Raw genomic sequence first — 26,460 nt, forward strand, 5'->3', positions numbered from 1 at the left:
CGGGTAGGGTTCGTGCTGGATCTTTCTTCTTCTTTTCTTCTTTTAACTTGGTGTGTGTGTGTGTGTGTGCGTTTTTCTGCTGGGAGACTTCAACGCCCACGTGGGCAACGATGCTGGGGAGGAACGGCCTCCCTGATCTAAACCCGAGCGGTCGTTTGTTATTGGACTTCTGTGCTAGTCATGGATTAACGAACACCATGTTCGAACATAAGGGTGCTCATAAGTGTACCTGGTACCAGAGTACCCTAGGCCGAAGATCGATGATCAATTTTGTGATCGCGTCATCTGATCTGAGACCGCTTGGTTTGGACACTCGGGTTAAGAGAGGGGCGGAACTGTCAACCGACCACCATCTGGTGGTGAGTTGGATCAGGGAATGGGGGAAATTTCCAGATGGACCTGGTAAGCCCAAACGAGTAGTGCGGGTGAATTGGGAACGTCTGGAGGAGGCCCCCGTCCTAGGTATCTTCAACTCACACCTCCGGCGGAGTTTTTCTGGCATTCCTGTGGAGGTTGGGGGCATTGAGCCGGAGTGGGCGCTGTTCAAAGCCTCCATTGCTGAGGATGCGGCGGCTAGCTGTTGCCTCAGGGTCTTAGGCTCCTCAAGGGGCGGTAACCCTCGGACACCGTGGTGGACACCGGTGGTCAGGGAAGTCGTCCGATTGAAGAAGGATACCTTCCGGGATATGATATCCTGGAGGACTCCTGACTCGGTTGCGGGGTACCGACAGGCTCAAAGGGCTGCAGCTGCTGCCGTGTCGAGGCTAAGCAGCGGGTGTGGGAGAAGTTCGGAGAGGCCATGGAGAAGGACTTTCGGTCGGCACCAAAGTGTTTCTGGAAGACTATCCAGCACCTCAGGAGGGGGAAACGGGGAACCATCCAAGCTGTGTACAGTAAGGATGGGACTCTGTTGACCTCAACTGAGCAGGTCGTCGGACGTTGAAAGGAACACTTTGAGGAACTCCTGAATCCGAATAACACGCCCTCTATGTTGGAGGCAGAGCTCGAGGTTGATGGTGTTTCGTCGTCAATTTCCCTGGTGGAGGTCACTGAGGTAGTCAAACATCTCCGCAGTGGCAAAGCCCCAGGGATTGATGAGATCCAGCCAGAAATGCTAAAGGCTCTGGGTGTTGAGGGGCTGTCATGGTTGACACGCCTATTCAACATCGCGTGGGAGTCGGGTACAGTGCTAAAGGAGTGGCAAACCGGGGTGGTGGTTCCCCTGTTCAAAAAGGGGGACCAGAGAGTGTGTTCCAATTACCGGGGTATCACACTTCTCAGCCTCCCTGGTAAAGTGTACTCCAAGGTGCTGGAAAGGAGGGTTCGGAGTGAACGGCGATACCTACTTCTGGGACTCCATGAATTGACGGACCCGTCCACAGCCCGCTACAACGGATGCAATACCAGGCTAGGCCGCTGAGCACTGGTGGATTGCGGAAGTATGCACTGCTCTCGGGGGCTTGGAATACACAGTCCTACTTTCAGGATTTGCTTTTGACTTTCAAATGTGCCATTTCCATAGGAATCCCATTAACTTAAAGTTATAATCGTTTTCACTTTATATATACTTTTCATATTCTTCACTTACTTTATAAACAGTTAAATGGTATATATATATATATATATATATATATATATATAGTACATATATTCAATTCAGAAGACGTGGTTTAACTTTAAATCTTTATTAGCATACAGATTCATATAGGCAAGCTTTCAATAGGAAGGTGAACTTTCACACAATGATACTCATCATTCTCTAATCTCTACCATAGGTTACTGGTGACCAATAACAATCCTGCATGTTAAACATCCAACTTGTGGTTAATATGTTCTATGTAAATATTACACTGTAAATTAATACTTTGTACCTTAACCAGGATGACAACTGCATAATTGTTTTTACGTCTCAATAAAGAATGACTTGGAAAATCAATTAAAGGCTAAAAATGTGTTGCACACAGCTCTCTAAGATATAAGATTTTACACATCTGAAAATAATAATAAAAAGGCAATGTACGGGAATCAATGTCGATAGCGGATGGTGTTCTCTTGGAAGGATTGAAAAAAAACGGAGAAAATAACATTACCCGCCCAAGTAAAGTCTATGTTTGTGGCGATCCCTAGTGGCAGAATTATATAGATGCATTTTTAAACCAAAATATTATTGAATGAACTTTGTCCAAGACAATCCAAACTAGAAAGATATCTCATTAACGTGACATAATGCAAAGTCAAGTCTCAGCCCTGAACCTGATGTGGAGTGGACGTTTCCCTCAGCAGTCTCTGAAGCTCCAACATTCTGCTCAGAGGCTGAGCCTCATATACTCTTTCAGGCTAACCCTTCTTTAGTTACATTACACAGCTACTCTAACTGAAATCTTGGTCATATATTGCAAAAAAATTATTGTACATTCAAGAAACATCATAACTCTTTTCTATCTGCAATTACCTCAACATATGTTACCCTGAAACACAGGATCTTATGCATCCAGAAAAACGTATATCTCATCAAGTCCTTAAAGTATGAGACATGTGACCCAATTTTCATTCCTACGAAAATGAATATTTCCTTCTATCTTCATTCCCCTTATAGTTATGCTATTCATCCTCAAATGGTTTAGAAAGAGGTTATTTGGTTTATCAATGGAATTGTTACAAATAATGCAAACATTACTCATGTGACCATCATAATTGTGACTATAGTGAGAACTGGCAAAAAAATAACAAAGAGGAATAACCTTTCACACAGACTTGAGGTAATCTGCTGACAGACTTTAGGTATTATTATAGAATGATTTGTGAGACACTACTCCTTGGTGAAGACCTGTCCATCAGAATTGGTTTTCCAGGCTATCTTATGGTGGTTGCGCAAAGTCCCTTCATTCAGCATTTTCTGGATCTGAAAACGAGAACCAAAAGTTGTTTGCTCTACGACAGGCAATAGGCCTACCTCATGTGACCATTATGAATATAATAGTTTCCAGTCTTTCTGAATGAAAGCAATGACAGAGGCCCTGTTTACATGAGATAAATATCTAGATTCTACACCCTTTTCCTAACTCTGACTGTACCACAGACGCATCTTTCACACAAAAGGCCCAACGTGTTCTCAACCATCTCAGCCTTTCTCCAGTATACACGTAGGGACAGTTGAAGGCACACACAAGCACAGTTTGAGGGTTGAACAACAGCCATGGTATTCAAAATCTCCTTGAATGTTTTTTGGTGCGTTATCAACATTTAAAACACACACCAGTCACACAATGGGCATGTACCCCCCCAATATTTTACTACACTAGTCGACTAAATTAGTGACAGTGTTGAATGATGGAGAAGGTTGATGGGCAGACTACCGAAAACCACCTAAAGGCTGGTATAACTCACTTGTTTTAAGATGGCAGTTTTCATGGCAGGGTCATTCAGTTCCTGGATGTCCTCTGAACGCACCCTCACCTTGAGAACCCGTTTCCTAGTACCTGACACACAAACACACACACACACACACACACACACACACACACACACACACACACACACACACACACACACACACACACATACACACGAACACACACATACACAAGAACACACACACACACACACACACACACACACACACACACACACACACACACACATACACACGAACACACACGTACACAAGAAAACACACACACACACACACACACACACACGAACACACACACACACACACACACACACACACACACACACACACACACACACACACACACACACACACACACACACACACACAATGTAACTGGACTTTCCAATAGTTCAAAGACAATGATTGACCATATGGATGAATTGTTCAAATGTTTCCATTGAATGCAATAGAATATGAGACGTCTAATACAACTCCAAAACACTCAACGGTTGCTTACAGGTGCAGAGAAAGGGATGCAACTCATGACATGATCGTTGGCTCCATCTTCCGGAAATGTGGCTCGTCATCACAGCGCAACTTTGAGGGAAATTCCCCACGAATGCATGATGATCCCAGAGTCGTAAGGAGGAGTAGCGCCCGTCGGACCAGTACCACGCCTCTTTGAAGAGGCCGGTCCAGACATAATATCCACCACTTGCCTCCGCGACTGCCTGGTTCTCTGTTGAGTTCCTGATGCTGACCAGGTCCGTGTGGTGACTCCTGCAGTACACCTGCGCATCGACCCAGTTCTTCCCCTCTCTCACTAGGACATATCGGTCTCCACCTTGTCTGTTACCTGCCAAATCATTCAATCCTTTGTTGGCATTGAATACTTTTTATAAATAACATAACAAAAAAACAAAAACGTTATGGCTTTTAACATGCTGTCGGTGAGAGAAGAGTTTCAAAGAGAGAGCAGAAAAGATCTCTGTTCCCAGTGATACAACTCTCACGGCCCATACACCGCACGACTGGGAGAGTTTAACACGCACACACACACACACACACACACAGCTCAAATGGAAGTTAGATCATGCCTACAGCACCTTCAATTTGACACATTATAAATAAATACAAATGTAGTGTATAATATCCATATCCATGTGTGTATGTTTCCTTACCATCATAACACACGAACACATGTTTTTCGTCATTTCCATGATTGTACCACTTGCTGTTATATTGCAGAGTAAACCTTCTACCAGGTAACCCTCCTTTGAAATTACGGTAATCTCTCTCTCCCTCTTGGTAGAAGTCCTTGTCTGCCAGCGACCAATGCCACCTTTCAGGACCCCCATAATGAAGACCGATCCACCAATCATGAGCTCTGTCTGCATTCATGCCCAGCAGTGACTTCATTGCCCCCATGTCGTCTATGGTGGCCAGGTCGTGGCCTCTCTCTCTGCAGTAGCTCTGGGCATCAAACCAGGATTTCGGGGTTTCAATTAAACAGTGTTGGCGGTAGTCGGCACAGAAGGACGGGATACACAGTCCTGGTAGGGAAGATAATCATTTGACTTACTGTTGAATATGTTCGTATTTCTAATCACAAATAGGAACGATTCCCACATGGCTGGTGTTATTGTGTATCCTGACTGATGAATGAAAGATGCATAGCACAAATGTTGACATTAATTTCTCGTTTGCAAAAACACATTACACTTTTGATACCTGCACCCATAGGTAACGTTAAACACAATCACACCAACCTGAGATTAGAAGAGTTTGTATCCATTCCATAGCATTCATGTCTACCAAATAGAAAAGGATTTATCATCTTACACTTCACTTAATTTTAGTTGAACAAACATCGGCACAATAATAAAGCAGTTGAAAAGGGAGTGATCCTTTTTTTTGTTGGATTACCATAAAACCATTTATGAATTGACAGCATTATCATTAAGATTGCATCATTTTTCAATAATAATTAATAAATACAGGCTGCTATAGAGTTAACATTCTCCTCTTATAACTTTATGATGATTCAGTATTTAAGTCACTTACCTTTGGTTTACCAGGGTTTCCCCTGTGCAGTCGTTTTATCACCCAAGTGGGTGCTACACACTGGTGGTGGTGAGTGCGGTCCCCCCTTCACTGTAAGCGTCTGAGTGACCTAGAAAAGCGCTATATAAATTCAATGAATGAATGAATTATTACTAGCAAGGTGTACAACTCGCTCTGTCTATCTTGACTTTAACATCCACCCAAGATTTATATCCCAGCTCTTTAATTATACAGGCAAAAATACGCTCATTACCCAGGAAATTCCTCGTGCCCTCCTTATTCCAAATTTGACTGCTTGGCCAACATTTAAAGTGTGGAGTGTTGGTTGATGGCTGGTTTAAGCAGCCACACCCGGCCCGAGTCAAACGGATTAGACTCTGGGGCTGGGTGAGGCTGCACACCTGTTTGATCAACCATGCACACAGGTAAAACCAGCCATCACCACCGACAAATCATAATAAGGTGGGCATAATAATGCTCTGTAAGGTGACCTTGGGTGTCTTGAAAGGCGCCTCTAAATTAAATGTATTATTATTATTATTATTATAAAAAATATATAAATACATATTTTTGTGGTTTGACCGTTGGTACTTCCAAAACACTGACAGATCTCCCTCTATACCGCTTTAACTACTCAATTAAAAAATCTCCTCAGAATGAACCCTACCCATAATCGAATATTCAAATATTGAAGGATGAATTGTATTGATCCTGAGCATATCAGCGAATTTTTTTTCAAATACGACCTCCGCCTATTTATTTGAAGGCTTTGAGGTTGCTTTGGGGAAAAGGTCAGAGCTGAAGCAGGGGCAGCCCACGGGCCCTGGAGGTCTGGTTATCCTCCAGCCATGCACAAGGTCCTCAATCAGCTCCAAGTACTTTACACAGAACATACAGGATTTGTTTTTGACTTTCAAATGTGCCATTTCCATTGGAATTCCATTAACTTGAAGTTATAATCGTTTTCACTTTATGAATACTTTTCTTAATGTTCTTCACTCACTTTTTAAACGCCTAAATTAGCTTCCTATGTTAGCCATCTTCTCGGAAACCATTTCAACCATTAACTGCTCATTTGATCTCATAATACAAATAAATAAACTTTGTTACATTTCTATAACTTTCCAAAAGTTGTTGTTGTTATCAGCATTAACTTGGTAGACAGACATAGGGTAGCCATTTTTTTCTGAAGACTTTTTTGGAGACTCCTGGCTTCTAAGGACGCATACTGTTGTTTCACAATCTTCTGGCTCGGGGTTAATACACCCTGGATGGATCTGATATTATGTATAAATAATAATCAACACTTCTATGTAGAATATGAAAGGGTTTTTGACTTCCAGAAGCACACTGTTGCACTCTATAGGATGCACGCCTCGAGTGATGCCCACAGGCCAACAGCCCTATCCAGTAATTGTGGAGACACAGGGCGACACCTGCTGGTTAGTTTTGTGAGTATATAAATATGGATATTTTATTTTAAATGGTGTGTAGTTTATTTCGGTATACGCTGTCAATGGCCATAATCAGGGTCAACCAATCTTTTTCTTTTCATTTTATAAAATATATTTTATTCAAAGATTCATCATTTATTTCATATTTTGAGGAGCTGTCACCTACTAGCAAAGAGTGAAGTAGGGAACTCTTATTTGAAGGGTGAACTATTTCCCTTCTGCCGCTTGTCTTGTCATCTACACTTTGTACATATATTAAATTCATAATGCGTGATATAACTTTAAATCTATATTAGCATACAGATTCATGTAGGCAAACTGTCAATAGGAAGGCAATCTTTCACACACTGTTAGGCCTACTCATCATTCTCTAATCTCTACCGTACTGGTAACCGATCACAATCCAGCATTTTTAACATCCAACTTGTATATTGTATATTCTATGTGAATATTACACCCCTGTCAAGTTATATTTTGTACCTTTAACCCGGATGGGGGGAATTCAACTTGCATAATTGTTTTTGCGTCTCAATAAAGGACGACTTTGAAAATCAATAAAAGGAAATCAAAAATGTGTTGCACGCAGCTCTCTATGAAATAAGATATTACCCATTTGAGTATATTAATAAAAAGGCAATGTATGGGAAGCAATATCGATGGCAGATGGTGTTCTCTTGGAAGGATCGAAAAATAATGGAGAAAATAACATTAGCCTACCCACCCAAGTAAAGTACGGTATATGATTGTGGCTGACCCTAGTGGCAGAATTATATATAGCAGCCTATGCATGTTTAAAATCAAAATTAGATTGAATTAACTCTGTCAAAGACAATCCAAACTAGAAAGATCTCTCATTAAGTAAGGAATAATCACCGAGAGGCAGGGCAATAAACAGTTTGATATGCCCGGCTCGCGGACGGCTTACCTTCCGCGAGCCGGGCATATCAAACTGTTTATTGCCCTGCCTTGAGGTGATTATTCCGTTTATTCTACTTCGCGCCGGCCAACATAATAAAACAATTCAAATACTTTAATAATTAGCCTTTTTCTTATTCGTATTGCATGCTTATTAAATGTATGCTCTGTTTAAGTTCATCTCCCTCGAAAAGTAGTTCCCTTTAGAACTACGGTGAATAACGTTAGCTCAGCTGTAGGTAACGCGTTTCTATAGCAACCACACAAGGTTGCAACTGATCACTAGTTTAACAACGTAGTTGTTACATTCGTATCAAGTCAGCTTTAATGACGATCGATCAAACATGCACTCCTTGGTTTATTTTTACAACGGACCTCATGTTTGAAATGTAGGCCTATGTGATAGAAAACGATACAAGCGGCGTATTGATCTACTGTGCTCAGTCAGCAGAAAGTAGAACCGACAAATCAGCGGGCAATATGCCGGATTAATGCACCCCCCCCCCCCCCCCTCCCAGCCAATCAGAATCGAGCATTCTTAAATGAAGTAGAATAACGTAAAATAATGCAAAAGTTAATTCCTGAACCTGAATGTGGAGTGGACATGTGTCCCTCAGCAGTCTCTGAAGCTCAAACATTCTTCTCAGAGGCTGAGCCTACGTTTACATGATGACGGTCTGAAGTTGAACAGAAGACAAAAAGTGGCCTGGCATTTTCACTTTTTATTCCGCGTTTGGACAAGCGTTTTCGGGACGAAATCTGCGTGCATACGGTGACGCAAAAGTGTGTGGAATTTGATTGGGTATGCATGTCAGGCGGCTAGGTGGTGCTGTCACATTCCTGTCCGGGCCGTATCTTTGGGAGGCGCGGTTTGGTGGTTTGCCGTGTGTAGACCTACTTGCATGCAGATAAGTAGGGTGTTATCAATTCATACATTTTTCCAATTGTTTATTAATAGTATTTTTATTCTAGGACCAGCATTGGTGGAGTTGGAGACGGTCACATTCTGGCTCTGTCGCTTCAGTGCTCCTATTTTCATCTCATAGAATAATAAAATGACTTTTTTCAACTATTTAAAAATAAAATTTGTAGAAAAAAACTGGAAACACGTCTCTGTAAGTCTTTACACCAATCTGTATTATAAATATTGTTTGTTTCTGTACTATTGGTGCGGTCACATTCATATATATAAATTCTGATAAGACATGGACATCCCCAACTCCAATTACACCATCTCTCAACATGCCACTACTTGTGTGCTATTTATCATTTCCCATAGACCTATTAAGAAATAATAACAATATTAATCTGTAACGTAAAGCTATTTTCTTACCAACAATGTCCCTGCCTGACACAAATCCCCGTCACGTGGGGACCAGGCTGATGACATAGGCTAATACAAAAAATGTGACTGTGAAAAGGTGACTTGACCCTTGTGTAAGCGATATATTGATGCACTTCTTATGACAAATGTAGACTATTTATGGTAAATCGCTTTGGATTAAAGCGTCTGCTAAATGCCCTAAATGTAAATGTAAATGTAAATTCGGATGTCTGCGTCGGAGCCAGCACACCGCTGCAGTCCAAACTCTCGCTAGAGACGTAACTCCTGTAGCTCCTTTCTCAGCTCCTGTACTTCATTTGAGACGCTTTCAGCAGTGGATGCGGACATATCCATGGCAGCCGGTTCAGGGACAGAGCAGTAGTCTTGATCGTTGAAAAGGAGATCAACTTAATCTTCCGGAGGGGCAGTTTCTGTGGTGATATCCGTAGTTCCACATGTTACCACAAGGTGTCGGTACCGGTTCTACTAATGAGTGATTACTGTTAATGCAGAGGGGATTTAGTACTGAGTTCATACAGTGAAGTCGCATGTAAGATGCTCCGTCTTTATAATAAATGACAAGTGCTAAACAAAGATTCTTTATTGAAATGAAGAACAAAACATGGTACCAGGAGTAAAAGACATGAAGTGAGTGAGTTTCGGTTCTGGAAAAGCGGACAGTCGCCTACAAATTCGACGATGGAGAACTTGATGAGACCTCCCGGACACCTAAAGCTAACGGGAAACGTCGACAGTAATTGGCGCACATTTCAGCAACAGATTCGGCTCTACATCGAGGCAGTGGGGCTGGACAACAAACCGGACGCAAGAAAGGTAGCGTTATTACTCACTATAGCTGGGCCACAAGCCATTGAAGTATACAACACCTTCGTATATGAGGATGGGGAAGACCAATCCAAGTTTAATACTGTGCTAGCCAAGTTCGAAGCGTATTGTTCACCAAAAAGAAACGAGACATACGAGAGATACGTATTCCGTTCAAGGCTGCAGCAGCCAGGGGAGAGTGTTGACTGCTTCATCACAGACTTGAAGATAAAAGCACAATCATGCAATTTTGGAACCCTCAAAGATTCGATGATAAAGGACCAGATCCTATTCGGAATTGATGACAAGAAGGTTAGGGAAAGACTGCTAAGGGAGACTGAACTAAAGCTAGATGGAGCGGTGAAAATAGCCCAGGCTAGCGAGCTAAGCAAAAAGCATGTGCGAACGTTCAGTGAAGCAGCGACTAGCAATGCTAACCTGCGAGAGATGGCAGACATTGGCGCCATTTCTAAGCACCACAATGCACGTCGAGGACATTCCAGTGGACAGAAAACGGGACAGTTTCAGTGCAAACGGTGCGGCACACAGCATAAGCCCAGAGAATGCCCTGCTTTCGGCAAGCAATGCAGCAACTGCCAAGGCAATAATCACTTTGCCAAACAGTGTTTTTCGAAACGAAAAGAGAAACAGAGAGGAAGATCGGTGAATGTCGTGGAAGATCCGGAATTAGGTGAGACATTCATTATTTCCACTGTGAACTGTGAAGATGAACCAAAAGCACAGATAAACGCTGTTAAATCAGACAAATGGATAGCACCACTGCAAATTAATGGGACTGTAGTTACAATGAAGCTAGATACTGGTGCAAAAGCAAACTTGATCAGCATGTCAGATGTGAAGGCAATGAGAGATAAACCAAAAATACAGAAGAAAACACTCGCACTAAAAGACTACAATGGACAGAGCATTGAGTGTTTAGGTACATGCAAGCTGGAAGTCACAGTCAAGGATAAAGTGCATCACCTGCTCTTCTCAGTTGTTCCTGAAGGACTTGATTCACTGCTAGGGGACAAAGCCTGTGAAAGCTTGGAGCTAGTGAAAAGAGTGTACCGGATCAACACCAGCATGACTGACTCACCTGACTCTGCTGACACGATCGTGCAGAACTTCTCCGACGTCTTCAGAGGTTTTGGTATGCTGCCATGTACATACAAAATTCAGCTGAAAGACAACGCACAGCCAGTTGTTCATGCCGCAAGAAGAGTTCCACTGGCACTCAGAGACAGCTTGAAGAAAGAGCTGGAGCGGATGACGGCGCTTGGAGTGATAAAAAAAATCGGAGAACCAACGGAGTGGGTTAATTCCATGGTCTGCGTAAAGAAAAAGAATGGAGAGCTTAGGATATGCATGGATCCAAAAGACCTAAATGAAAATATCAAGCGTGAACACTACCAAATACCCAAGCGAGAGGAGATCACCAGCGAGATGGCAGGCGCCAGGTACTTCTCAAAAATGGATGCATCACAAGGTTTTTGGCAATTGAGGCTGGATGAGAGCAGTACCAAGATGTGTACGTTCAATACACCCTTTGGACGATACTGTTTCCAGAGGCTCCCCTTTGGAATTATATCCGCCTCTGAAATCTTTCATAGGGCAATGGAGCACATCATCGAAGGCCTGGATGGAGTAAGAGCCTATGTAGATGACATAATTATATGGGGGTCCACAATCCAGCAGCACAATCAGAGACTGACCAGTGTTCTAGAGCGAATACAAAAGAATGGATTAAAGCTCAACAAAAACAAATGCCAGTTTGCTGCTCAAGAGATCGTGTTCCTCGGAGACAAGCTCTCAGCTCAGGGAATACAGGCAGATGAAGAAAAGATCAACGCCATAATGAACATGCCAAAGCCCACAGACAAACCAGGTGTCCTACGCATCATGGGAATGGTAAACTTCATCGGGAAATTCATACCCAATCTCTCAGCGAAAACAACTTACCTGCGTGAGCTCCTCCACAAAGAAAAACAACTTCAACTGGACAGCCAACCATGAGCGCGAGTGGCTAAAGCTCAAAGATGCACTCACTGCCACACCTGTGCTGACATTCTTCGACCCAACCAAAAGAATCAAGGTGTCGACAGATGCTTCGAAAGATGGAATCGGTGCGGTACTACTACAAGCCGAAGGTGAGCACTGGAAACCTGTAGCATATGCATCTAGGTCAATGACAGAGACTGAGTGCAGATATGCACAAATTGAAAAAGAATGTCTCGGATTAGTGTTTGGCCTTGAAAAGTTTCACAGCTACATATACGCCCTACCCACCTTCACAGTTGAGACTGACCATCGTCCACTCGTTGCAATAATGAAAAAGAACCTGAATGAAATGTCACCACGGATACAGCGCATGATGATGAAGATGCAGAGGTATGACATTGAACTCATCTACACACCAGGCAAGCACCTCATTCTCGCCGATGCATTGTCAAGGGCTCCTATCAAGGGTTGTGCGAGCACGACTGAAGAAGATGTCCAGGTGCACGTCAACACGGTGTCCGCAGCGCTTCCTGTGTCCGACGCCAAGACCCGGCAGATCATCGACGAGACGGTGAAAGATCCAGAGCTACAGCGCGTCATGGAGAACATGCGGAATGGATGGGCTGCAGGATCCTGTCCACAGTTCTTCCACGTCAGAGGTGAGCTGAGTGTAGTCAATGGACTGTTGTTAAAACCAAACAGAATAGTCATTCCACGCACACTTAGAGAAGAGCTACTGCAGAGAATTCATGAAGGACACTTAGGTGTCGAAAAATGTAAAAGAAGGGCAAGAGACACAGTATACTGGCCAGGACTTAACAAAGACATTAACAACATGACAGGCAAATGCGAGACATGCCTGAAATACAGAAACAAACAAACAAAAGAGCCAATGACGGTAACTGATGTGACAACAACACCTTGGCACAAAGTAGGAATGGACTTGTTCCACCTGAAAGGAAAGGATTACTTGGTAGTAATTGACTATTTCTCAAATTACCCTGAGATGGCATTACTCTCAAGCACATCATCCAACTGTGTCATTACACATGCCAAGTCCATCTTCGCCAGACATGGCATTCCGCATACAGTAATGAGTGACAATGGACCATGCTTCAGTAGCAAAGAGTGGCAAGACTTCGCAAAAGTCTATGATTTCAAGCATGTCACATCTAGCCCACTGTATGCACAGTCTAATGGCAAAGCAGAGAAAGGCGTTCACATCCTGAAGCAGCTGTTGAAAAAGGCTGCAGACAGTGCTTCCGCTACCTAGCTCTACTGAGCTACAGAGCATCACCTCTGGAATGCGGACTGTCACCTGCTGAGCTGCTGATGAATAGAAAGCTTCGAACAACACTTCCAACCTCTGCAAAGCAAAAGAAACGCCCAAAGCTGGAACAAAAGCTGAAACATCAGAAAATGAAACAAAATAATTTCTATGACAGAACAGCAAAGCCGCTTCCACCACTGTCCAGGGACGACGCAGTCAGGATTGAAAGTCCTGAAGGATGGACGACGAAAGCTACTGTTCTTCAAGAGGTCGCTCCACAGTCCTACACTGTGAAAACACCAGAAGGACAGATCATCAGGCGAAACCGGCGCAGTCTCCTGAAAACACCAGCAACACCAGAGACTGTTCCAGACCAAGAGCTCAGTCAAACCCAAGCTGAGTCCGAGTCAATCTCCACACATAATGCACACTGCAACACAGACACAGACACTGATAATCTAACCAATACTTCTCTTCCAGGTGAAATGCTGATAAGAAGATCCGCAAGACATATCAAGAAACCTGAGAGACTTGACCTGTAAAAAAAAAAAAAAAAAAAAGAGTTATGATGTTTGTTGACTACCTATAATGAGAAAAGAAGTCCATGCAGTTTAATGGAAAAGTTGTAAGGTAATTACTGACACTTGTGATGCGTTTAGTTTTTCATGCTTCAGAGAAAGGGGGATGTGGTGATATCTGTAGTTCCACATGTTACCACAAGGTGTCGGTACCGGTTCTACTAATGAGTGATTACTGTTAATGCAGAGGGGATTTAGTACTGAGTTCATACAGTGAAGTCGCATGTAAGATGCTCCGTCTTTATAATAAATGACAAGTGCTAAACAAAGATTCTTTATTGAAATGAAGAACAAAACAGTTTCGACGATAGGAGGGTCTCTGCCAGGGTGTGTGTGTGTGTGTGTGTGTGTGTGTGTGTGTGTGTAAGAGGCGCGTGTCTGCGTGCGTGCGTGCGTGAGGGGTTAGGTGTAGTTTCCCTGGCACGAAAGGGGGAATAAATAACATCAACAACAACAACAAAAAAAATATATAAAACATCGGCATCGGCTATCGGCCAAATTGTTAATTTAAACATCGTATCGGCCCAGAATTTCACAATCGATGCATCATACACATGTGGTCATGTTTATATGATTAGAAATAACAATCAAAGCTGTAATTAAGCAATCACAATCGATTATTCAACATAGACGTGTTATAGAACAATACATGGTTGTATTCCTTAAACCTTGTATTCAACCTAAAACAAAAAAAGGCAAACTGGAAGGAAGGATATTTGCAAACCTTATTTGTATACACTTACTACCGGGCCGTGACGGCTAGTTTTACTATCTGACCCAGACAGACAGACAGACAGACAGACAGACAGACAGACAGACAGACAGACAGACAGACAGACAGACAGACAGACAGACAGACAGACAGACAGACAGACAGACAGACAGACAGACAGACAGACAGAAAAAATGTGCAGATGGATGTGCAAAAATACAGATATAAATAAATAAAATGTCCATTGTTGTTGTTTATTGTCCTCCCTGCCTTTACTGGGAGCTGTTGTACAGTCTGATGGCCAGGGGGACGAAAGAGTTTTTCAGGCAATTAGTGGAGCTGGACTGGGACAGCAGTTTAGACCTATCTATTTAGGATTTTGTCTTTAACGTAGGTGTATCTCACCATTGCCTAACATTTAATTTGAATATGTTCTTCTATTTGAGTTATAACATGTTTTTTATGTTTTTTTTGGAGGATCCTTAATTTTTTACATATAATTGATTAAACTGAATCTAATTTAGATTATAGCTCTAGGCCAGCTTGGATATGTGAATTATGGGGTTGTTTCAGTTTTCCTCCATCCATGCTTTATCAATCACTGTGTTGATCACACATCAGAATTGTAATGTAGTGATCTTTCCTGGTTAACTTGGTTGACTCGGTCCAGACCAAATACTATTCAGACCACAAGTTCATTATTTTTTGTAATGAGCTATTTCTATGTTATTTATTCCACAATCTATTATTTTTAATTGGTAATAATAATAAGTAACATCATTTTGTTCACAGCTGAATTACACTTACACTTAACTGGTAACATTAGGCCTCATTCCATATATCACATTGTGCAGAACATATTATGTTTATCATCATCAACAAAAATTTGGTGCTATTCAGTGAAATAAAAATTTAAAACGACTTTACAAAAATAACGGTAACTGTATTGTTTTGACAAAACTATCATGAAGTAATTTTAGATTAAATATACTTCATTTCGTCTTTATGAATTGCTCTTTAGTCGATCATTTTTTCATGAACAAATAGTATGTTTTGTTGAGTTGTTATAACACAATACTTGTTCATGACTCTTGTCCCTTACAAATACCACTACTACAAATTGACAACATAACACTGAAACTGATGAACCAGTCTAAAATCGATAGGGTCCTGGAAGAACTTTTAGGGTTTTTTCAGTTTCCAACCATAGTGCACAACTAAATGCAACCTGATTATTATTTATGACGTTATGGGGGAGACACTGATCCTCTCATCTATCTCTCACAAATACACACACGCAAACCTACGAGGTCCGTTTAAAGATCACAGTGCCAGCAGCAGAAAATATGTCTTGCATCGATGAGCTGACATTAATACACAACACAAAATGGGCATGTAAAAGGCCAACGCGTGAGTGCAATTAACACCTGAATGCGACCTATTCACCTAATACTTATTATGTCAGGTGATAGAAAAGGAACTTTGCGCTATCACACACACACACGCACGCACACACACACACACACACACACACACACACACACACACACACACACACACACACACACACACACACACACACACACACACACACACATACACACACTCACACTCACACTCACACTCACACACACACACACAGGGTAACATACACACGCAGGGACAAAGCCACAGAAAATGTGTTTGGTGCGGGAGCTTGCATAAAACAACCCACAAAAAAGTCATGCATGAAATGATCCCACAATTAAAGTGGAACTTTGACTTGAAATCCTCTTTCAAGAACATCAACCAGAGAACTATTTACAGTCAACGCCAGCTCGACTTGTAGATCACGAATGAACATCCATTTCCAATATTTGTGAAAGCTCTATCCTTCTTTCATTAGGAAGGTGTGTTGGGGGGGGGGAGGGCATGTTGTCAGACGTCATTTCCTGTCAAATTTAAGATACATAGGTCTGTTAGAAGCTTTTCAAACTGGTAACTTCCTGAAGCAGTGTCCGCTGCCAAACACCTCCTGGTTGTCTTTTCTGGGCTCCTCCGAAACCTGAACACAGGGGATGAGGTTGAAACGGATATATTGCAGCGTTTGAAGCATAAATGATTCACAGAGCAGATGTAACATGCTGCCATGTATAAGATCTCCCGAGAGTGTGTGTTGATGGCTGGTTTTACCCGTGCACATTGATTGTCCAAACAGGTGTGCATACTCACCCAGCCCCAGAGTCGAATCAGTTCGACTTGGGCCAGGTGAGGCAGGTTGAACCTGCCTTTAACCACACACTCGACACTTGCTTTTAGAAATTCACAGATGTTTGTTAGTTGGCGAGATCTCTGTTCGTCTTCCCATCAACGATGATGATTAGATATTATGTTATGATACTTTAATCTATAATGTAGGTTTACTCTACTTTAATGAGCAGGTTATGCCCTGACTCACAGGCAGGCAAAGCAGTCAAATTCGGGATTAGATGGGCACGATGAACTTCCTGGCCAACCCGTTATTTAGCATTTCAAATCTGAGAGCTAGAATGGGCGAAAGTTGCGGATAGCGCCAAGGCAGGCAAAGCAGTCAAATCGGGATGCACGATGACCTTCCTGGCTAAATCTTTATTTTGCATTTCAAATCTGAGAGCTAGAATAAAGAGTCGTATAACTAGTCAGTGATGAAGATTCATTAACCACCACGCAAGAACGACCAAAGGCAAGTGTCTTCCATGATGCATGATCATAATGTTCTGAATATTATTGACAGTATAGAAAATAATATCACCTGAATGATAATGATATCATATAATACATTTTGTTATGGTTATCCAATAACAAAAATATCCCTTTTTTCTAATGCTTCATTATTATGGAGATGTATGTTAAACTAATAGTAAGTAAATTGTAAGATCTACCGTTATTGACAATTTTTAATTAATTATATGTTATGTAGATATGAATGCAATGGAATGGATGCAAACTCTTCTAATCTCAGGTAGGTGTTTTTCTGTTTATGTTACCCATGGGTGTATGCATCAAAAGTAAAATGTGTTTTTCAGAACAAAATATTTAATAACATTTAATATTTACTTACTTTACAATACAAGTACACCAGCTATGTGGGCATCTTTCCCATTGGTGTTTATGCATATGAAAGTAAGTCATATGATTATCTCCACTACCAGGACTGTGTATCCCGTCCTTCTGTGCAGAGTACCGCCAACACTGTTTAATTGAAACCCCCAAATCCTGGTTTGATGCCCAGAACTACTGCAGAGAGAGAGGCCATGACCTGGCCACTATAGACGACATGGGGGCAATGAAGTCACTGCTGGCCTTGAATGCAGACAGAGCTGATGAGCTGTGGATCGGTCTTCATAATGGGGGTCCTGAAGAGTGGCATTGGTCGCTGGCAGACGAAGAATTCTACCAAAAGGGAGAGAGAGATTACCGCAATTTCGGAAGGATGGACAATACCGATCGTTATGTTAGTCACGAATATGGCAAGTGGAAGACTGCTGACAATACACACTTGTGGTTCTTGTGTTATGATGGTAAGGAAAGCATACACTCATGAGTATGGACAATACACTTTCAATAATAATGTATTTATTCATAATCGATACAATTGAAGGTGCTGTAGGTAAGATCTAACTACAATTTAAGCTACTTTTTGAGTGTAATTTGTCAGATATGGCCTTGCCATCTGTCAGCTCTACACCGCATTCACCCTACGGTAGTCGACACAAATGTGCTGTGAGAATCTGTTTCTAGTTGACCACGCCTTTCTATGCATGAGATCATTTCGATTTGAAAACGCTCCCGGGGCCTCTCGGACAAATTAGGGCCTCTCTTCCCTGATTGGTTCAGGGAATGCATCTTGTCTGTCAATCAAAGGTGTGTGAAATTAAGGGAGGGAGCAGAGGGGATGTCTCCTGTTCTGCTCTTTTCTGCTCCCACTATACAACTCTCATCTCACCTACAGCACCTTAAAACCCATAACGTTGATACATTTTTAATCGTATAATTTATGAAATGTATTTGATACAAACAAAGGAATGAATGCACTATTCAGGGAACAGACAAGGTGGACACCGATATGTCTTGGTTAGAGAGGTGATGAGCTGGACGGGGGCGCAGTTGTACTGCAGGAGTCACCACACGGACCTGGTCAGCATCAGGAACCCAGAGGAGAACCAGGCAGTCGCGGAGAGACTTGGTCCGTATGATGTCTTGATTGGCCTCTTCAAAGATGCGTGGCACTGGTCGGACAAGCGCAACTCCTCCTTCAGACACTGGGATCAAGATTCATTTGTTGCCCTCTTTCCTCAAAGTTGCGCTGTGATGACTGGCAAAGGTCCTGGACAATGGAGCCAACGATCCTGTGATGAGTTGCATCCGTTTCTCTGTACATGTAAGTAACTCCTGTGAGTGTCTTGGAGTTGTATTAGGCCTAGGCTATGTTATTAGGAAATCGAATACATTCAATATAAACATTTTTAAGAACTCTTCTATGTTCATTGTTGCATTAAAGTGTGTGTGTGTGTGTGTGTGTGTGTGTGTGTGTGTGTGTGTGTGTGTGTGTGTGTGTGTGTGTGTGTGTGTGTGTGTGTGTGTGTGTGTGTGTGTGTGTGTGTGTGTGTGTGTGAGTCTCAGGTACTAGAAGATGGGTTGTCAAGGTGAAGGTGCGTTCAGAGGACATCCAGGAACTGAATGACCCTGCCATCTTAAAACAAGTGAGTCGTAACAGCCTTTAGGTGGTCTGCTTCCATTAGAAAGCTGAGTGGGCACACGAAGACCAGATTTCTGAAAGAAAAACTAGGAAATCTGTAGTTTTGTGCTTCATATATAAATGAAATATGTTATTTTTTAAAACAAAGGGACATATTTAAGGTGTGCCTATTCATATCAAGCCAAATGTAGTTGACTAGCGTTGTAAAATATTGGGCAGTACATGCTTTGGTAAAGCACGACAAACAATCCAAGGTAGAGTATCTGACAAAGGAATCCCATTCAACTAAGGAATGTTTTCGTGGCATTAATCAATAAGAATCACCGTAAACTGTTAACCAAGGTTGCCACCTATTCAAGGAGATGTGAGTACCATGCTGTGGTTCAAACCTTAAACTGTGAGTGAGCCTGTGAGCCTGAGACGGTTGAGAGCCCGGTGTGGTTTTCGTGTAAAAGATGAGTTTTTAAATCTAAATTCAATAGAAATAAGATTAAGGGCTGTAGAATCTAGATTTTGACTTATGTAAACAGGGCCTCTGTCATTTTTTTTAATCAGAAAATGGAAACTGTTATATTAATAATGGTTCTTTGGTTCATGAGGTATTGCCTGCTCTAGAGCAAATAACGTTGTTGTTTTTTCTTCAGACCCAAAAGCTGCTGAACGAAGCGGCTTTGAGCAACCACCATAAGATAGCGTGGAGAACCAATTCTGACGGACAGGTCTTCACCGAGGAGCAGTGTCAGGAAGAAGACTGCAATGTTTAAACTGATCCACTTAACGAGTGCAATCCCAAGACCTCTGTTATATTGAATAGTCTCACAAATCTGTAGATTATAGATATCTAAAGTCTGTCTGCAGATGACCTCAATTCTGCTGAAAGGAAATCAGTAATGTAACCCTTTTCTCAGTAACCTATTTATATTTAATTTGATGATGAACAGCATAACCATAACAGGAATGAAGATGTAAGGGACTATTTATTTTTGTAGGAACGATGAATGCCAATGGGGTCACATGTCTTATACCTTAAAGTCATGATAAGCTCGGTTTTCTGGATGCATCGGATCCTGTGTTTCAGGGCAACATTATGTAGGTATTATGAAGTAATTGCGTTTCTTGAATGTATAATCATGAGTTTGCTATATATGACCAATTCTCAAGTTTGGCTAGCTGTATGATGTAACTAAAGAAGGGTTAGCCTTAAAGAGTATATGAGGCTCAGCCTCTGAGCAGAATGTTGGAGCTACAGAGACTGCTGAGGGACACATGTCCACTCCACATATTCAGGTTCAGGGCAGAGACTTGACTTTTTCATGCTTTAACTTTGTTTCGATCTATCTAGTTAGGATTTTGTCTTTCAACGTAGGTGTATCTCACCATTGGCTAACATTTCATTGAATATGTTCTTTGATTTGAGTTATAAGATGTTTAAATTATTTTTTGTGGAGGATTGTTTGATTTAGTTTGATTGTTTATTGATTGTTTGATTTGATACATACTGATTAACCTGAATCAAATTTAGATTATAGCTCAAAGCAAGATTTATTATGAGAAATATTGGCCTAAATTGTTGCAGTTTTCATCCATCCATGGTTTATTAATCGCTGTGTTTATCACACATCAGAATTATAATCTATTGATCTTTCCTGGTTGACTTGTCAATAAGGTATTAAGGTCCCTCTGCCTCTATACTCTGGAACTCCCAACTTATTCTCTGAGATTTCGGTTGGCTGATCTTCAAATTAAAATGCACAAATATTGAATGGGAAGCAATTCAATTCTTCGTTTCAGTTTAGGATTTCATATTGGTCTTGATGATTATAATGCATTGTAACAATGTCCCTGCCACATTCTACATTGGTGGCTGCCACACCAGGACACAGGCGGATGATGTTTAACCCCACTACTAGCAGGTATGCTGCCTCACCCAGACCCAGGATCTAATCGGTCAGACTCGGGCCAGACCACATACTACAGTCAAGTTCATTATTTTCTGTAATGGCCTATTTCCGTGTTAGATATTCCAAAATGTATTCATTTAAATTGGTAATAATAATAAATAACATCATTCACTGTTCAGAGGGGTATTCCAAAAAGCTGGTTTTATCACATAACCGGGTATGTTAACCCAGGGTTTGCGGTAACCCTAGGTTTTCCGTTGCAAAATGAACATGGTATGTTAGTTAGTTACTATAGAAACATATGCTCTGAATCAAACCTGGTCGGCGCAGGTTTTGCACAGGTTAAGTTTGGAACATAAACCAGTTTTGGGTATGTAAACCTGCGTTCACCGCAGATTTCATGTGTTCATAATGGCATGCCCTTTTGATGAGAGGCCTGTTGATATCGGAGCGCAAATTATTCGTGCAATCCACCGGGAGCGATTAATAAGACCAAGGCTCGACATCTTGGCATATCCGGAAGACTTTTTACTGGAGAGATATAGATTCTTGCGAAAATCTTTAATATATTTAAATAGCCTGCTCCAGCCTTACATGGCCAACACTACCAATCGAGGACCTGGCCTCAGTTCACTCCAGACTATTTGCGTAGTCCTCCGTTTTTTTGCAAATGGTAGTTTTCTCTATAATGTTGGAGATGCTGAGCACATCTCTGTCCTTTCAGATGAACCATCCACGTCCGGACCAAGATTTTCATCGGCCTCCTATCATACAAAGAGCAATATTGGCCAAGTATGCCGAGAGGCGCTTACAACAGACTTACATCCACTGGAGAAGGTTCGATCGTAGACGGCGGCTCCATTAAAAGCACTAATCCATCTTGATCTGTGAAGTTGATGAATTGTCACTTTTAGGTTTTCTACCCAGTTACCAAAAAAAAACATTTGGAACATTTGCGCTGTGGGCTCGTACACGGTTTGCATGTGTTACTTCGAAGACAAACAAAATCTAATACACAAGAAAAACAGAAAAACCTACATTCAACCAGTGGGGTACCCGCACATGGCCCCTGACTCTCTGAGGAGGTACCTCCAGGTACCCCCTCCATGCTAGGGCGCCCTGAATTTATATCTATTGCCAGCTCCTCCACCAGGGTCAAGACAATTTGAGGGCCAGATCCAGTGTGCCGACTGTCTGCCTTTTGACGATTGGCTTTAAAAAAAAAGGGCTTATTTAAATGCAGGAGTGACAAATATGGTATGACAATTGGACTGACAAAATATAGCCTATGTAGGCCAATACGATGGTGGGAAAAGCTTACCAGTTTGTTTGATGTTTTTAAACCTACTTCATTTTTTTTTATTTGATCCGCTGACCGCTCGGGAGCCATCGCAGTACATATTATATATATATTTTTTTATTGATATTTTTTGGAAAAAAAGGGTGCTTAACTGCGATAATAATGGATTCATGGCTCAAATATTAAGGATCATGCTTCTGACATGTAAATTTCGCAGAGGCTTTAGCGTTCCCTTTTCTTGTGATGATGTCCTTCTCCTCGTCATAGCTCTCCAGGAGAACCTGGAGTTCCATTTCATTGAAATAAGCGGCCCGTTTCGCCATATCGATCAGGATTACCATGAACTATACATCACGTCTTCATAGGTTTGCGTGGACGCGCACCACCCTGTGTTAACCAACCCCGTGTTGATTGAACTAATGCATAACCCGTGCGGTGGAACGGACAGCTCTGTTTTAGTTGGCACAGGGTCAATCAACGAGTTCAGCGCTAACTCTGTGTTTGTTAAACCTCTGTTCATGGAATACCCCTCAGGAATTATTACCATCAACACAAACTAGGAGTTATTCACTGAAATACAATTTGGAACAAAACTAAAATAAAGTAATTAATGCATTTTGTTTTTCATCTTTGTGAATTGCTCTGTAGTCTATACATTTTTATGAACGAATAGTATGCTTTGCTAAGTTGTCATAACACAATACTTGTTCTTGACTCTTGCCCCTGACAAATACCCCTTCTACAAATGTACAAACTAACACTGAAACTAATACACTATTCTATAATCTATAGGTTTTCTGGAAGAACTTTTAGGGGTTAGTCTGTTTGCAACCATAGGGGTTATTAGTGAAACAGATAAGTGCTACAATCTTTCAATTTGTGAAACAAGCCTGAAAATTGGCATGAGCAGTCTCCATGGGTCACATGACAAGTACATACTGTATATTGTCCAAGACATTAGAAATGTCAAGATGGTAGCCATTTTTGAAGAAGGTCGACACCTTAGTGGAGCAGTGCGGTGATAGTAAACAGCCCCCTCGACTTTCGGTTTCAGGGGCTATTCCCCACTATTCACTTTGCTTTTGGTGGATAAAAAAATAAAATAAACAAGATAACACTTTTTGCCGGTTTTTATTAGCGAACAAAGCGGGACATTTTGCGATGAAAACAATATCCCGAGTTTGAGATCTCAATCATGGGATATTGCCCAATATCCCGAGATAGCGAACCAATCAAATTGCGCCATCTTAGGAGGTTCACGTGTAGCATATACTAAAATCGTTTATTTGTTTATAAGTATGAAAATTGGCATGAGCAGTTTCTGTGGGTCAATTGACAGCCACCCACAGCTACCAGAAATGTCCAGATGGCGGGCATTTTTCAAGATGGCTACCACCTTAGTGGAGCAGTTAGGGTTAATAAATCATTTAGTTGGTGATACAAGCATGACAATTGCCATGAGCCATATCAAAGGGTAATTTGACAAGAAACTCACAGCCACTTGAAATTTCAAGATGGTGTCGTGGATAGAACCCACGGTCTATACGAGAGAACTGCTCTGAACCTGAGTTGGTTTGCAAAGAACTGACCCATGTGGCCCAGGCTCTGTGAGGTAACCCCAAAATCTGTGACTTCCTTGCACAATCACATTAACGTTTATCTTACCACCGAAGGTGCCCACAATACATTCTACACAGTAATTCAAGCATTACTTACAAAAGGGTAACATCTTACACATTACAGTTATATGAAGTGAGGTCTTTGATACAAATCCATTCATCGCCCTGGTTACCCTTGATCTTAAATCGCCATGACTTACCACATGTGTTTAAGAGATGAGCCCTGTAAAGGCAATATTAATCTAAACAGTGAAACAAGCATTTTTAATAGTTAACAATACCACTCTATTTGTCTGTGGCATATACAGTCATAATCATGAAGCTGGTAGCAGGGACGCGTTACGCCACGTCCTGCCACACGGTACAACACCCCCATCTAGTGGCCGCTTGGCGCCACTGGTCCTCACTCCCTCTACACACCTGTCTGCAATCTACAATCACCGGTCCCTACTTCAGCCGGGGATCTCCAATCAGCCAGCGCCAGTTCGTCGTTTACTTCTACTCAGTTTACTATAGGTCCTACCAGCGTTATCCTAAGTCTAGCCCGTTTTCCCTGTCCTCCAGTAACCCTTTTCATCAATAGGGTACAATAGGGGACCAAGCAGCTTCGTTGCTCGGACCCCTAATAATAATTATAATACTTGTTTTTTGTATAGCACTTTTCTCACACTCAAAGCCCTTTAAGTAGCAGGCGGCCTAGTTTATTTCGTTTTTAGTTTGCTGTAACGTTTTATTTTTCCCTCAAATTCTGTAAAAGTCATACTGCAGCCGTAATTCGAAAACTCTTGAAATGTTCAGGTATGGTTACCATTAACCCACTCTACCCATAACCCCTAAATTGTGGTACTGCATCCAAAATCGGCACTATTGTAAAAAATCATGAATTAGGCTTATTTCTCCTCACCAGATTGACCTGGACTCAAAATTCTTTCAGAATATTAATCTCTAGAATCAGAAGGATTTATAAAACTCAATTTCATATTAAAGCTAAACATGATAAAAAGATTCACAGGCTAGAAAAATAATCATAAATTCACCCAAATCGCCACATAAAAACTTTAGACCAAGCCTCACAAAAATCATCGAACAGAATTTGTTTTACTTAGTTACATTTGAGAAATGTTTGCCAATAAAGTTAGAGCAATTAGCCCATTTTTCTTATATGACAATTTTCTTATTGTATAAAAAAACATACGACTATTATTAGGTGCAGTGTTGGGGTAGATGCTCCAAAAAAGTAATGAGTTACTTATTACTAGTTACTTCTGTAAATTATAATAAGATTACTTTACTAGTTGCAGCATTTGAAAATTAACTTCACTACTTATTACTTTCCCGTTAATTTACTGCAGATGCATGGACAAACATCATAGCCGTATCATCACTCACTGTTTAATGTATAAATCTATACAAAATAGCATATGAAACCATATGAAAGAACAATAGCCCTGACTGCACAAAGAAAAGCCTCACAATTCCACAAACAACAGGATAAAGTAGGCTATGGTGAGGTCAATCAGTAGCAACACACAAGTTTCAAAACACAGGCTTTGGGAAACAAAAATTAAGTGGTCAATGAAAAATATTAAAAGGTCACTTTATCCCATACAATTAAATAAGAAATGCACATAAGCAGCGGTTACATATGCTGCTCTTTATGTGGTCCAAAGGCTGAATGAACCTGATCTATTTCCCAAGCTATGACATCGTAATTGTGTATTCCTCTCACCCTCTTGCAGGCAAGAGCAGCCTTCTCATGTTCTAAAGTAATGCTGTCTATCCAGTGCACCGTCATTCCTAAGTAACTTTGGTTGTTGGTGGACACATGATCCAGGGAGGACTCGAAAATTATTTTGAGCTTCGATTCCATGTCGGGTTTAACACTTGTTCAGGTAATGGGAAATGCCAAGTTTTGCGTGCGCCAAAAAATATTCCGATTTATAAAACCCTGCGTAAGCACACCGTACGCAATCTTTGCTTTATAAATCAGAGGGCCTACAAGTGTGCGCAGCTGAATCAGCTTCATGTTCCGCCCTGTGCACGCCCATTTTTAACCATAAATGGTCAATGTAAATGACCACATGAATTCGATCTGCATATAAAACAGACTCGGATGCAAGTATTATGTCTTGTCGGAAACAATGGCAGAAGTACTGAGAAAATCAAAAAAGCGAAATTTCACGGAGGTTGAAGTGGAGACAGTTGTGGGTGAGATGGAGGCCCGAAAAGTAGTTTTGTTCGGCGGTCGCGGGATTGGGATCGCCAACAACAAAAAGCAGAATGAGTGGCAACATGTTGCTGCAGCAGTGAACTCTGTCAGTAGGAGCGCACAGTCCCAGAATTAAAAAAGAAGTGGTCTGACATAAAGTTACATATTTTTATGTAG

General features: G+C 41.5%; 2 protein-coding genes across 2 annotated transcripts; one reads left to right on the forward strand and one right to left on the reverse strand.

The window, feature by feature from the left end:
* Positions 1–3,817: 3,817 nt before the first annotated feature.
* LOC132455493 (uncharacterized) lies at positions 3,818–5,201 on the reverse strand. Its single transcript, XM_060049356.1, has 3 exons — positions 5,164–5,201; positions 4,501–4,947; positions 3,818–4,286 (listed from the first exon to the last, which is right to left on the reverse strand). Exons 1-3 carry the CDS (start codon positions 5,192–5,194, stop codon positions 3,877–3,879), a joined length of 888 nt encoding a protein of 295 aa, XP_059905339.1. The 5' UTR covers positions 5,195–5,201; the 3' UTR covers positions 3,818–3,876.
* Positions 5,202–17,392: 12,191 nt separating this feature from the next.
* LOC132455278 (lymphocyte antigen 75-like) lies at positions 17,393–21,042 on the forward strand. The gene is made up of 5 exons (XM_060049117.1): positions 17,393–17,517; positions 17,708–18,076; positions 18,598–18,936; positions 19,179–19,258; positions 19,908–21,042. The coding sequence occupies exons 1-5, from the start codon at positions 17,478–17,480 to the stop codon at positions 20,016–20,018; spliced, it is 939 nt and encodes a 312-aa protein (XP_059905100.1). The 5' UTR covers positions 17,393–17,477; the 3' UTR covers positions 20,019–21,042.
* Positions 21,043–26,460: the final 5,418 nt, after the last annotated feature.

Source organism: Gadus macrocephalus, chromosome 4 (assembly GCF_031168955.1).
Source record: "Gadus macrocephalus chromosome 4, ASM3116895v1".
In the NCBI taxonomy this organism is placed as follows: Eukaryota; Metazoa; Chordata; class Actinopteri; order Gadiformes; family Gadidae; genus Gadus; species Gadus macrocephalus.

What these genes read in the sequence shown, in the direction of transcription:
- LOC132455278 (XM_060049117.1), top strand. Translation starts at nt 17,478, where the DNA reads ATGAATGCAATGGAATGGATGCAAACTCTTCTAATCTCAG. An exon ending in GCATCCGTTTCTCTGTACAT is followed by an intron (nt 18,937 to 19,178) that starts GTAAGTAACTCC and finishes TGTGAGTCTCAG; the next exon opens with GTACTAGAAGATGGGTTGTC. An exon ending in ACCCTGCCATCTTAAAACAA is followed by an intron (nt 19,259 to 19,907) that starts GTGAGTCGTAAC and finishes CAGACCCAAAAG; the next exon opens with CTGCTGAACGAAGCGGCTTT.
- LOC132455493 (XM_060049356.1), bottom strand. Translation starts at nt 5,194, where the DNA reads ATGGAATGGATACAAACTCTTCTAATCTCAG. An exon ending in ACAAACTCTTCTAATCTCAG is followed by an intron (nt 4,948 to 5,163) that starts GTTGGTGTGATT and finishes CTTCCCTACCAG; the next exon opens with GACTGTGTATCCCGTCCTTC. An exon ending in TATAATGTGTCAAATTGAAG is followed by an intron (nt 4,287 to 4,500) that starts GTGCTGTAGGCA and finishes ATTTATAAAAAG; the next exon opens with TATTCAATGCCAACAAAGGA.